At 40.7% G+C, this 14,343-nt stretch overlaps 1 protein-coding gene across 49 annotated transcripts in view; it reads right to left on the bottom strand.

Annotated features, from left to right (window-relative positions):
* Positions 1-1,626: 1,626 nt before the first annotated feature.
* rims2 (regulating synaptic membrane exocytosis 2) overlaps positions 1,627-14,343 on the bottom strand; it is a 157,397-nt gene continuing 144,680 nt past the window's right edge. For 48 of the 49 annotated variants that reach the window (XM_023330850.1, XM_023330855.1, XM_023330876.1 and 45 more), the window contains 5 exons: positions 6,204-6,345; positions 5,976-6,088; positions 5,768-5,869; positions 4,583-4,722; positions 1,627-4,464 (listed from right to left, as the gene is read on the bottom strand). In XM_023330850.1, the coding sequence (XP_023186618.1) occupies positions 4,261-4,464; positions 4,583-4,722; positions 5,768-5,869; positions 5,976-6,088; positions 6,204-6,345 (701 nt within the window). In that variant the 3' untranslated portion in view covers positions 1,627-4,260. Of the gene's footprint in view, positions 4,465-4,582; positions 4,723-5,767; positions 5,870-5,975; positions 6,089-6,203; positions 6,346-9,342; positions 12,784-14,343 lie in introns of those variants that run through there. The other variant, XM_005807496.2, reaches the window with a different exon arrangement.

Here is a 14,343-nt window from a genome sequence, read left to right as displayed (position 1 = left end):
GCCCTGACATCAGGAGCCTCACACTAAATAAGGACTTGTGGGGTGAATCACAATTTGTTGCCATTGACTTTTTGTTCCACTAACAGAGTAAAGGTTTTGTGTTTGTCTGTGTATAATTTGATTTAAAAAGTATTGAAATGCTATTAATTTAATTTGATTTGCTAGTATAATCTTGTTGCTTCAATAACAACAGTATTAATTTATTACAGTCATTACTTTGCTCTCTCAGTTTTCTGTATTACAGACTGAAGAAGCCGATGACTGAAGACACTCTGAGGTTGTATCGCGGACTCATAAATGCTCTGGGTTGCCTGTAATTTTCTTGATTTTATAAAGAATCCTTCTTTATCCAAAGTACTTCCCAGATGTTCCAGAGAACTCCCCCCAAAAATGAAATGTAGTGGCTTGGTTTGAGCCCCGACTCGACTCCGTTAAAGAATCTGTGGATGAATCTGTCAGTCTGTGCCGTCATGAACTACCAAAGCTAAATCTCTAAACTACCAATGGAAGCATTTGTAAAAAGATCCTCAGCGTTTATAAGAAGTGACTGATCGCTCCGATACTGATAAAGAATGTTCAGTTGATTGTTGAGAAGTGTGAGTCATCCAGACTTCCTTTCAATATTTTGACTAATTTTTGAGATATGCCTACACTTCATGATTCTGGGGTTTTTTTTGGGTGGCATCTGTATGTGTACTTGCATTGATTCCTTGTTTCCCACATTAACTGTGTACTCTACACTGCAAAAACACTAAATCTTACCAAGGGTTTTTGTCTAGCTTCTTGTGCAAATATCTTAGACAATAAGACAAAACTCACAAGTAACTTTTTAGCAAGATATAGGAGCTTGTTTTAAGTCATTAATTCTTGAATATTGGCTAAACATACTATCTCCACTGGCTGATTCCTCCCCACTTCTAACAACACAATCATGGAAACCCAAACCTTGGGTTCTGCAGTTTACCATTTTACGACAATTTCATTTAAGAAACAAAACTTGTTGGTTGAATAAAAGTGGAAATTCTAATCCAATCCTGGCAGAGTAAGAATCCTTATGTAAAGCTGATAAATGTTGGCCGTCTTGCCGTTGTCGCTCCAAGACTTGAAACAATGTTGGTGGAATGTGTAAATGACAGCAGAGGTGATGCTTCTCCCCTTAATCCCGACATTGTGGCATCAGCTCAAAAGCTGTGTCGCATTTCAGCTGGAAACTAAACTCTCCAGCTGAGCTGAGTGAAACAGAGACAGTGTGATCCGTCGAGGTCAGCACTATTACTGCAAGCAAGTCTGACCAACTGCAGGAGATGAATGGGTGCTAAGGTCAGTCCTGGCAGCGAGACAAGAGTCTGCTTCGGTTAGGAGGTTTTGTTTTGTTGCTGCTGCCATTGTGGCTAAATGATTTATGCTGCAGGGGCTTTACGAAGATGCTTAGCGAAGCGGAAATGCGGCATTATAATGTAAAGCCTAACTTTTCCTCTGAGCTCATCCTTCCAGCTGTTTTTTTTTTTTCCTTTTAGGTTTTCCCCAAATCAGACCTGAAAGGTAAATGGCGCTTTCTGTTTCTCCGACTCCATTTGCTCCTCTGGTGCTTTTCGTCCGCGCTCAATCAAAACGCAACCATTTGTATCAATGTAATATCAATTTCTTTTATTTTTAATTTGAAAAATAACTTACATAAATCTCTGTACTCAACCATACTTCACCAAGACATAGCCTTGGCATTAACACATTGCACCAAAAAAGAGGAAATCAAAAAGGCATTCAAAAAGAAACAACATATGTCTTTGTCATCCTGAGGCATTTTTCCTGCTCCAAATAGAGAACATAGGTATCTGCTTATGGTCTATTCAAATTCTGACATCTAAAGGTATGTACAGTGAGCAGTAAATTCAAAATATATACTGTATTCTGTTACAGGGACGAAGTTGATTTTTAGATATTAAAATGCATCTTTTTTTTTTAAATGATTTTTCTCATGTGGAGAAAGGAACGATGCCTCAGTTCCATTTCATTCAGACATACTGCGACTGTAAGACTCGTATGCCTCCCGGACACGGGAAGTATTGGTAATTACTAAAAATAGAAAATAAAAAATAAACTGGTCTTGGCTTTAAAATGAAATTAACAAAAATATAGTAAATTAATATCATTTTCATTCAAAAAAACCAATAAAGAAAAACAAAAAACAAACAAACAATGATTTCTGTGGCAATATCCCCCAGTGTTATTTAAACTTGTGATTTGCTCGTCTTCACTAAGAGTGCTTGTAAAACCGAACCACAGCCTCCCGCTGCGCCGCCGCGGCCCCTTAATGACGCTACGGGTGCCTCGGTGCACCAAAAAGGATCGTTTTTGCATGTTTGTCGACGACAGCGTCGAAATAAATATACGTGGAAATCACATTTATTTTGCCTGCTTTGAGAAAATATAAAACTTTTTTTTCTCTTTCTCTTTTGTTTTGTCTGTTTTCCCTCAAAAATTCTGAAAGAAAATATGACTTTGGGGATGGAATGTTTTTTTGTTTTTGTTTTTTTTTTCTTCTTCTTCTTCTTCTTTTCTCTTATCTTGTTTTAGACCTCGATAACTGGCCGCGGAAGACCAACGTCTAATTTGCTGCTCAATTAATTGCGAGGGAGAAAAGTAATAAAGTTCACATGCACTGTACAAGAATCTGCAAAAAGTCCAAATATCGTCTTTATCAAAACATGCTGAGTTACTGTAAGGTGTGCCCAAGACATGTTGCAGAAAATCCTTTTCAACATGCTTGTGAAATCAAATTCAATTCAAAACAAAATAAGAAAAAAAGAAAAGGTATTCAAAACAATGCAGAACTGTAAAGTAACTGAGTCCTAAAATTAGGACCATATCAGGGAACTAAGTGGTGGTAGCAGTGAATACTACAAAGAGAAGTACCCTGGGACCAGGAAGAAAAAGAAAAATGTACAATTTGCACATAATGTTTCTTTATAAGGCTGGAGCATTTTACAATGAAATAAATAACATTTATTTTCATTGTCACTTTTTTCTTAAATAACTCCAAATGTTTTTGTTTTTTTTAAAGTTCCCTTATCTGTCTGTCTGAAAACAAAACACCCATGAATGGTCTAAAGAATGATAAACTAACGTCTCTTTTTTTGCCACAATGTTGCATTCGCTCCCCTTGAAAACCATGCACTAGTTAAAGATTTCTTTAAAAATAATATAAATCGTTGAAAATGGCTGATTTGTTTCATTTAGTTTTCTTCAGCTTTTTTTTCTTCTGTTTTTTGTTTTTGCATGTTACAGCCTCAAGAAAATAAATATATATATACTTTTCTTTTTAAATTCAGCTAAGAGTTTGTGCCCATGCAAATGAACTGAAAAGGGGTAAATAAATAAAAAAAAAAACTATAGTTCGATTTTTCATACGGTATATCAACAAAGGAGGAAAATAAAAGGTCGTACTTCGTTTTTTTTGTGTGTGTTTTTCCATGGGGTTGGGATTGCTACTGTGTATTCTGGAGTGTTGGTGGGTGGCCACTTCAGTATTGCCCCTGATTAACTGGTGATTTACCAGCAAAGATGGATCAGCACATAAACCCAGAGGATGCAATGCATTTGTCTTGCATGTAGGAAGATAGACACACACACACACACACACACACCCTCCCCCTCTTTGAAAGTGTTAGTCTCCACAACTGCATTTATGTCGCTAGGTTTGTTGGCATGGTGTGACCAAGCATCTGGTTAGAAACACCGTCACCCCCTCACCCCCATTCAGATAAAAGTACACAGACATAAAAATAAAATAAAAAAAAGAACAGGAAAAAATGTTAAAAATCAACATAACATTGATTTTTTTTTTTTTTTCATTCTAAAAAGGGGCCTCTGCCGGAACTCATTTAGTGGTTCCCGGTGTCGGCCCCTCCCCATGGCTTCGAATTGGAAGAAAAAGCCGGAAACGATGAGTTCCTCGTGCTAAGGAGTTCGTCCCGGCTTCCTCCGAATGACAAACAACACCTGGCAATTCCCTGCCGCTGGGTGCTTGCAAACGCGCTTCGCCACGTGCACAATGTGCGCAACGTTTTTGCTTAAAACACAGGATCATGTTTTATTAATTCTTTTGTGTTGGTTTTTTTTTGTTGTTTTTTTTTTGCGCCCCTAGAAACAGGCTCAGAAGACACAACATCAAGCATGCAGTGTGACCGGGGTGGGGCCTCGTGACCTGCAAATCGCAACACCGGCTGCTGCTACAACGACGCTGTTAGGTCCGCAACGCTGCTACGATCGCGAGAAGCTGTCCAGCGAGGATTGGGAAGCTCTTCTCGTCAGCGGGGCCAGCGTGGGGTCCACTAGCGAGGAAGGAGGGAAGAGCTTGTACCAGCCGATCACCATGTTGGACAGGTCCAGGTCGTCCAGCAGGATCTGGACTGCTCCCATGAAGGATTTGTGGTCCATGCGGCCATAGTCGCCCCAGACAATGACCTGAAAAAACATGTAAAAAATTAAATAAATTTAAAAAAAAAAAACGCAACAAGTGATGAAAATGCTAAACATCTTGAACAAACGAGGAGGTGACCAGTCAAAAGAATCATTTTGTCACCTGTAAAACTTTCCCTCCTGGACTCTCCTCAAACGGCAGTTGCTGCTGGTAGAGAGGGTCCAGAGTTTTTCTTGCTACTTTTGTTTTCTTTTTGGCTATGCAGGCTCCGTTTTCCAAAAGGTAGACCTTTACATATGGTGCTGGAATTGACAAAAGAGAGAACGGTGAGTTACAGTTTTGACACGCTGCTTGTTGTGTATTAAGAATCCCAAATGCTACAGTGCAGTGGGTTAACCTCCTTCCCCCAAAAAGCAAAAACAGATTCGGGCCTAGCTAGCTGCTAGCTGAAACTAGCTTGTTCTCTTGGCTCATGGGAGTCAATTATTGCTTCAAAAAAACATCTGACGGGACGCTGGAAAAGACTATCGTTGTGTTCAGGTTGTGCTTAAAGGAGTTAGCCTATTAGCAAAGCTATTCAAGCCTAAAATAGCATCTCAATGCTAAACATGTAGCAGCTGCACAGAAACGCTAACGTCAGTGTCCACAGTTAAGAATTTACTAAAGATGTTTCATGAACAATCAGGAGTTCCTGGACCTCTGGAAAGCTGATTACCTATCGTAGCACTTTGCACCAATCTGATGATGCAAAGTGCTGCAAACCAAAATATTTGGTTTTTGATCTAAATGCAATGCAATTGATTAATAAATTACAGACCCTGCATTTACATAAAGTTCCGCCACTTTATGCAAGTTCCACCGCTAAAAAGAAACCTTCATTTATAGTTTTTATAAATCAAATAACATTAAACACATTCATTGAATGTACCAATTATTTATTAAAAACACAATAAGAAAATCTGAAGTCCGTTAGTTCAAACCAGAATTCATTATTCCAAACACGATTAATTTTAGGCTCTGATGGTTCCTGTGCTCCGGTCATTTAACTGAGACAGTGTGTCGTCATACAGACGCCAACATCTGATTGGTTGACGTGAACAGCAGGAAGCCAGCCTCGGCGGCCAACTTTAATTTTTACATATTCAATAAAATGCATGCATTTGAAACCTGAACTGAGGATTCAACTCAGGTCAGTTCAGATGAAGCAGTTAAGTACTTACAAGATGTTTTGGTAAATATCACTTTATCATTGGAACAGTTGACAAATTATTTAATAATCCTCTTTCTGATTTTGAATATGTAATGATACAGTTAGTTACATTTGGTCTGTCTGAAAACATGAACTACCTGGCAGTGCCTTGGATCCTGGTTTACCCACAAGGCCCCGGGCTCTGATGACCTCAACCTCTAGGGCTCCTTTTTTCTCCACCATGCCTATTTGGATGTCCCCTAAAAAACAGGAACAAGAACAAGATATTTTTTTAAAAAGCCAAAAGCTTTATTATCACTAGTTTTCTTTTATTATAAAAACAAAACGTCACAAGTTTCTTCTCACCCATTGGCGGAGTGGCCAAAGTCTGCCGTCCAACCAGCTGGGCGGGTCCGAGACCATCCAGGAAGTCGCTGAACTGAGCGTCTGAGGAGAGCCTCACTCCGGGGAAGATGAGGCTGAAAGCCAAAGATCAGATTGAAGACGGCGTTAGGTCAGGTACCATTTCACAGTTTCAGTCTGAACTGATCATGCAACGGCTGCAGCCGTCTGTCCGTCTGTCTGTCCTCTTACTTTCCCTCTGAGCTGTAGCTGTTCATGCTGCCGTCTGTGGACTCCCGACTGGCCTGCCGAGTCATCCTGCTCCTCATCTCCACCGCCAGCCCCGTCTCTGTGCTCCTCTGGACGGTGCTCCGCAGCTTCTTACCTCCTGCTTCTGCACACACAGTGGCAACAAGAGACAGAAGAGAAACAGAGAGAGGGAGATGAATTCATGACGGCGAATCGAGTCAGGCTTTATTCACGCGGACGGTTGCTGAAAAGCCTTGTGCTTGTTTTTATTCATAAGAGAGAACCTTGTCTGGACTCTTGCTTAATGCCAGCACGAGTGATGGTTTTGAGATCATGTCACAAACGTATAAGAATTCCGATTTATAAATCTCCGTACGCCGGTGGCGCTGTGTGGATATCATGCCAAGCAGATTATCAAGTACAGTTTGTACTTCCAACTGCCACAGGAACCGCGGTGGGTTCATAATCCGCTGCCATCCTCCATGCTTCCCAGCTCAACCCTTCAAACTGATCCAAGAAGACAGCTGACTGCCTTCCCCCATCAAACCTGCTTCTGCTCATCCACAGTCCACGATCACACGGTTACTATGGTTACTGCAGTGCTCATACCTACACAAACTACAGGTATCGCTCTCATCACTTGACCAATTCTTATTGCACAGGCAAAGCTAATGCTTTTAAGTGGCAGTATTATGTAAAATCAATTTTTTTGAGCTTTATATCTTGTTATAATGTTTCTTTCATGCATGTTTGAGAAATTGTTTAATTTGCCTTGGCAACCATTCAGCTGTGCAAGACGCCTGGTTGGACCTAGCTCCGCCTTTAAGCCGCAGCTTCGAAGTTCAAAGGCTCCTGCCTCGCTGCGACTCCCCCACTCAGCTCCTTCAGACTAGCCAGCTGCAATCAGCTGAGCTCATTATACGAGCTACCTCTGAGTGACACGCTGGTAAAAATGTTGTTAAAGGGTTAATAGAGGAGCCATGTTGTGATGACTTCCTGAAGGTGGAGTTTCAGAAAAAGCAGGAGTTTTTAAAGAGACAGAGGCCCAATTTCAAGATGTTAAATTATGAAGTCAAATTTCTTTTAATATACATGGGATGTTACAGCTGAAGGTAACATAGTTACAAATAATTGCACTATAAAATGGTGATATGTGCCTGGAAAACACATAGCACTGCCCCTTTAAGGCACTGAGGTGATACACCTGTTGACTCACTGAAAACTGCCTTGTCATTTAAAGTGAGCCGCCATTGCTCATTATGCAGGTCATCTATTTATTTTCTTTATATCTCGTCAGTGTCCACTTGAAGCCAAACACGTTTCCAAATGCTCGGCGTCTCGACAACCCCTAGTTACTTCTGCAACCAAAAACCGTTTCCCCCTTCCGGGTGGAAACACCTGAACACACAAAGAAAGGTTCCTACCACACAGGCCGATGTGACCCAACACCCACTCACAAATATAGTTATCACCTGTTCAAAAAAAAAAAAAAAGTCACCTTCACATTTCCGTATTTGAAAATCTGTCATTATGGTACGCCGATGAGGCAGGTAGCAGAAACAGATGAACTCCAGCACAGATCCATGTTTCTTTTTACAATATACCGAGACCTGTGTTCAACTGTGATGCTAATTAATTGCTACTTCCACGTCTTTCTGTGTTCTCTATCCACCCAAAAGCCTTATTTATTTTCATAAAAGCAAAACAAGACGACGTCTGTAAAGATGCACCAATCAAGGTTTTCCATGGCTGATACCAATGTCAGGTGATCTTTGATGGGCAAGTTTGACCACATCCATTTTTGTAAGGACTATAGCACATTAAAGAAAAATAAAGTGCCAGAGTTTTATTTAGTTTTTTTTCTGATTGAGGAAATAGTTTTGAATCCAAAAGTAACTCATGAGAAAATTCTCCACATTTATCCAGGTTAGGGTGTATGAGTATGACACCTAACCGTTATCTGATATGTATTAAACTCAAAGAAGTTTAATTAGCTTTGTTGAGTTTTGTTGTGTCTGTACTTTTTATGTTTATTATCAAGAAATTGTGGAAGTTGTTGGTTTTGATGCCTGTAATAAAAAAATTTCAGTATTGGATCTGCTAAACAACCTCCAGTGAGGAAAAAGTAAACGGACTGATTCCAATCTCTGGCCGATTGATCAGTGCGCCTCTTCTTGTCATGGCATCTTCAGGTGTACGACTTCCTTTATTCTTCCTGGAGTCAGATGATTTACAGGATGTGAATGGTGAAACCTTTATTCATGCAGTCACATGACTTCAAAATGAGTCCAACAATCCAACACCCTTGACCCTGGAAGGACACAAATTGCTCATAAATAATTTATATTAATGCTTTCTCTGTTACACACTGTCATTTTCTGCCAGTGTGTGTAGTTGTCACGTGTCTAGAAGATTCTTGGTCTTTTGTGCAAACACACACTTTGCAGTAATGAACCTCTTCAGCCTTGAAAGCTCAGCTGTTGAGCCGGCCTCCTCTTCCTGCTCTTCACAAAGTTTCAATAGGAGATGCAGCGACAAAGGTTTGTCTCTGACGTCTGCAGCGAACCTCCTCTGCCAATCAGTGACGAGACGGATCTCATCAATAAACCTCAAAACCACAACATTTCAAACCAGGCGAATCATTTCTGCAAATTACAGTCAGAATGAGGCGAGAGGCAGCATTCAGACAGTCGGAGTTTGTTCAAAATTGATAAATAGCAAATGTTACTTCCGAATACTGTTGGGGTAAATTTTAGTTTCGAGTGTTGATCAAATGATTAACAATTAAATAAATAATTTGAGGCACAATGTCACAACGTGTCAAGGGTCCTGACCTAAGCAAAACACAGAAAATAATCCTCAAACCCACAAAGTCAGGCTTCTTCTTCTTGTTTTTTTTTTTTTTTAATAAGATCATCTTTGTTACTGGTGTCAGTAGAAAAAAATAAACATCACTTCATTATCAACCAATGATAACCGAAACCAAGGATAACTGAATTTCCATCTTTCAACCTGCCGTAATTCCCAACTGGAATAAAAATGAAAAAATCGGTGCATCTTTCCCGGCTGCTCGCTCAGCGCCACCAACCCCAAAGCCAGCAGAAGCTGAACGCGCGTGACATTTCCCCAGATGTCGTCTTACCTCCATCTTCCTCATCGAAGGAGTTCATGCAGGGGAAATAGACGGCCAGCGCCTCGAACGACGCAGACAGGCTCATCTTGCTCTGGGAGCACTGGATGCGCATCCCTGGAGCCGCGGCCGAGGCGTCGTTCCCCTGCCTGCCCATGGCGACCCGGAGTCTTCCTCTTCAGCGCAAGCCAACGAATGTTTGTTTTTTTTAAGATCTCGGCTGTCCTTTCCTTTTAGGATGGTTAATTTTAAAGGAAACAAAACAAACAAAAAAAGCTTATCTACAGAAAAAAAAAAATCTATAAGCCCGGTTGCAGATGGAGATGCGGTTATTCAGAGCTGGGTAGCAGTGATGAAAAACACAAAGCCTGTCCGCAGACACTCTGGAGATTTCATCCTAGGGAAGATGCTGCGGGGAAAGAAAAAAAATCGCTGCGTCTGGATTGGAGTCTTGTGCCGTCTGGGTCTGACGCTGCTGCTGCTGCTGCACCTCTTTCTTCAGCTGGGGGTGGGGGTAATGGAGGAGGAGGAGGGAGGGATGGAGCAGTGTCTCGCCTCACCAATCAGAGCGCGGGGCTGCTCAGCCGCACCTCTGCTTGGTCTGCAGATGAACAAGCTCTACCCGGAGATACTGAGCCCCCCTCTTCCTCCTCCTCCTCCTCTTGTATTTTTTCGCTTATTTCCCCCACCTTCTCCCCCACAGCCTGGCTGGTTTGTTTCGTCTGAGCAGAACATTACTGCCATTTACCTTTTCTCCCCGTTCTGACCCATTATCCCCGCTCCGTCCCTGTCCTATCCGCGGAGGCCAATGAAAACAAGCTGTCATTAGGTCTGCCAGCATCTCTCACAGCCACCTGGCAGTCACTCTGAGTTCACGTGGCTGCCGCTGCTTCCCCCGACCCCCTGCTCTCTTCCCTAATAACATCGTCACAGCTGTGTTTTGTTTTCAGAGAAAGTCACTTTGCTTTCTCTGCTGTCACAATCGCTCTGGACAACAAGTCGAGAGGCGTATAAAGTTGATGTATTCGTCTTGAAGGAGTTTGGGAATCGTCTTTTGCAAAGAGGCTACGTTAGATGTAATTGGTTTATTCAGCTGTTCGCCAATAAATCAAAATAAGTCAAAATATTTGAGTTTTCTTCTGTTTCTGCCTGGGCCAGAGATACTGATGCAGTCTGTATTAAACAGTCGAGATCATGGATCAGTGCTGAATGTGGAGAATGACTGCAAATGAAACATTAACTGTCCTCAATAGAGGTGTGCAACACTCTATATTTAGGTATCGATCCAATATAAAGTAACTAAAGGGCCTGTATCACCGATACTAATACCGATACGATACATTTTTATTTAAGTTTGATATGTCATCAAACTTCTGATCTTTAGGGTTTTTTGTGTTTTTTTTTCTTTAAATTCTTCTGTTCACACAGAGGATATAAGTTGGAGAAATTTTATAGGCATCTACAAAATGCATCAATAACGTATTAACATGATTTGTGTAGAATTTACCTAAACAAAGAGCAATTTTGAGAGCAAATCAGAAGGTTTTTTTGAGGTAGAGTTGAGAAACCTCAAAAAAAACCAAACCCTCAATTAAAAAATAACATAAAAATTCAAGATGGAACTTGAAACTAATGTATCAGTCTTAGCACGCTAATATTGATCTAGTACAGATACAGAATTGGCATTAATATTATCAATATTTTGGATCAACTTGTCCGCCTCCAGTTCTCACTGCTTCAAAAATCCCAAACAGGAAACTGTTGTTCTACTATCAGACAGAATAAGTGCAGATTTGTGCTCCCGGCGGCACTACTGCTCAGAATAAAGTTGCTCCTCTGTGTGAAACACTGCAGCCTACTTCCACGGAGAAGCTGCATACTGCATGGAGTCCATTTGCAGATTCCATCTAGGTCAGCAAGAGCAGAAAGCCTTCTAGAGCCAGAGGGGAAACTGAACAGTGACAGTATCTGCAGGTGGGTCAGCTTTAAGTGTGAGCGTTTTTCAGAACCGGCCTTAAACGAATGTCGGTTTTCAGCTGAGTCAAAAGTTTCTGTAGGGATCTGAACTGGAAACTGTTAGCAGTAGAGATGAAAACTTTTGTTTCAGTGTCGTTTTCAGGTTTTTAGGTGCTGCTAATATTAGCATTGGTCACATCAGCAGCTCTGTGGAGGTTCATTCTTCTGGCCACAAAAAAATACCGCAATATAGTTTGAAGCTCTAAACATTTGGATTTGCTTTCTCATCTGACGATACATAAAGGTTTCTGAGTCCTTTAATTCCTCCATAAATCACCCAACACATTATAATCTGTTAAAGTGTATAAATGGGATAAAAGTTGTGCTTATCTATTGAAGTAATTCTCTGAAAATCCTCAAATGCATCTTTTAAGGTTGAATTACAACAAGAGGAATCTATAAAATGTTCCTGTTAGTGATTGAGGAGGTAAATGTTGGCATAAACAGAACATTTTCTGAAGACTTTAGGAAAATGGATTACTGACTCTAACATGTTCATGCGTCTCAGGCCTTTCTCCTGTCTTAATCACAATTTTTGCAGCTCCTTGCTATCTAGCAAGGCTAATACACCTTGCTAGCTAGTCTTGAGTCGCTGAACGCAGTGAATGCAAACTCAAACTCTTGTGTAACAGTGAAGACCCACAAGAAAAAAGAAAATTACATAGAATACAAGAGATGAAATAGACCTGCCACAACAACATCTAAGACTTAATTAAGGCCAACGTATTGTATCCAATGAATTTAAGACAATTTATGGTCTTGATTTTAGAGACGTGAAATCAAGACATTCTGTATTTAGAACCAAGTTGTACTTGTCAACAGCAACAACAATGCTCCAATTTATAGTAATTGGTGTAAACAAAAAAACTAAATGTGTTTGGGACATTATCTCTAATGGCCTACATGGACACAAACAACGCATTGATAACCTGGTGAGAAATAATTTCATGCTTCCTTCTCAGTTTTTTCTTCTTCACAAGTCCAGCGATGGAGAACTTTGTTCTCCATGTTCTGCCACTTTGCTGCTGTTACACCTCAATTTCCCCAGTGTGGGAAAATAAAGGGTCTTTCTGTTTTTGTTCCATTTCTGTCCCAGAAGAATCGCCCATATTGTTGATGTGGAACGTCATGGTCGAGATTCTGGTACCATTTTGACAGAACAGTTGTAATTGGACCTGAAGGAAATAATTCATGCGAGGAAACCAACCTGTGTTCCAGAGATAAAGCTGTTTAGCGCAGAGAAAAGAGGTGAATTTGCTCAAACAAAGGGTTGTATCTGTGCATCAGATTTCAGGCTAATCTAATGTACAGATTAAATTAAGAGTCTAATCTGATGTTCAGCACTGCTGAAAAGATACAAGAACATTTTGTTGCTCTACAGATGATCCCAGCAAGTTTCCACTCAACATCCAGTTACCGCTTCCAGTAGAGGATTGTTGATCTTATGTTTTTTTTTTTATGATTTATGACAAGCCATACGTGAGATATATCAAATTAGACATTAAAAAATAATAATTTAAACACTAAAATAATGCATATATTGATTAAAATGGTTTGTTTAGTTATTTTCCTGCTAGCTTGTTTTGTTTTTTTTTATTTCTGTTTATATGCTTTCTAACATAACATATTGATTTCTGTTTGTGCAGGTTAACTTGAAAGGTCAAATCTGCCATTGTTTACATCAAATAGGCCTGACAAACTGCACTTTGCCTTTTGAAATAAACAATAAAGGCAGTAAATGTTCAGTTTAAAGCTGAGTATATGAGATGTATGGAACACTATCATGTGAAGCACTTTGAACATTTTTGTTGCTGGACTTGACTTCACCATCCTAACATTTTTACCACTGGCTGTAACACATTTTACTCCTTGTTAGAATGACAAATAAGAGGCAAAAATAATTACGTCTAAATCTTAAATATCTTACTTGTGAAGCATTCTTGCGGATCTGTTCCTTTAGTAACACACTTTTCAGTGCACTGTGCTGCTAAATTAGGCTGCTCGATGCAACGAGGCAGCGGGGATCACGGCATAAAATCCTCCCAACGCCAAAGAAAAAGCATCCACATCCTCTCCCATCACTTATTTAGAGGATGGTGCTCAGCTTGGCTCTTCATCCCGAGCGAAAACCAAAATAGAACAGAGCGAAGGTAGCTCTCCTCTCCTTGCCTCCATCTCAGCCAAGGCTCGTGTATCGAGGCGCACGTGCCCGCTCCTTCCTGCAAATCCAGTCGGCACGTGCTGCCAACTTCATCTTTTGTATCTTTGACACAGTTTATTCTTCCTTTTTCACCCACCACAGAGAGACACCTTTTATTCCTCCCATTGCTGTCACTTCACCTGGTGCGCAGAGCTGAACATGTAAGGATTATAATTTGAGTTGTTGTCTTTGTGAATCCATTTATCACTGAGACTGAAAATAAGCTTTTCGCTTCAACAGCCACAAGCGAGGTGCTAATTCCTATGTCCTACAGAACACAATTAGCAAAAAACAACACCGTCAGCAAAAGATTGAACGATTTCAAACAAACACAGAGCGCTCAGTTGTGTTCGCCGCTCCGCTTCAGGCGGAATTCAAAAACGCCGAACTTTAGTCTACTACTGTCGTAGTCAGAAGATCTGATGCGTGTTGCTGTAAAAATAAACTTCTTATCCTTTGAAGATAATCAAACTCGGTCTCACTTCAAACTCCATAATAAGCCGCTGCGACAGGGAGCACGCAGCTGGACATCACATGCACATCAGAAGACAAGAATTGAAAAAATCTGAACAATTGTTTTTTTTTTTTAAACAAGAACAAAATACTCTAATATCCCAGAAGTCACAGGCGTACTCTGCCTGGAAGATAGTAGCACTCACAGTCTAAGAACTTTGGAGGCATTCCAAAGTGATGAGGCCAAGCCAGGTCAAGCATCAGAGAAGCCCTCCAGCGGTGTAAACACAGCGTAATGGGGGGCATGGAGGGAGGAGGGCTGTGACTTCGGGACTCACATGTGA

This window comes from Xiphophorus maculatus, chromosome 3 (assembly GCF_002775205.1).
Source record: "Xiphophorus maculatus strain JP 163 A chromosome 3, X_maculatus-5.0-male, whole genome shotgun sequence".
Lineage (NCBI taxonomy): Eukaryota > Metazoa > Chordata > Actinopteri > Cyprinodontiformes > Poeciliidae > Xiphophorus > Xiphophorus maculatus.
Note: the sequence above shows the minus strand (reverse complement) of the source record. Positions and strands in the feature narration are given on the sequence as shown.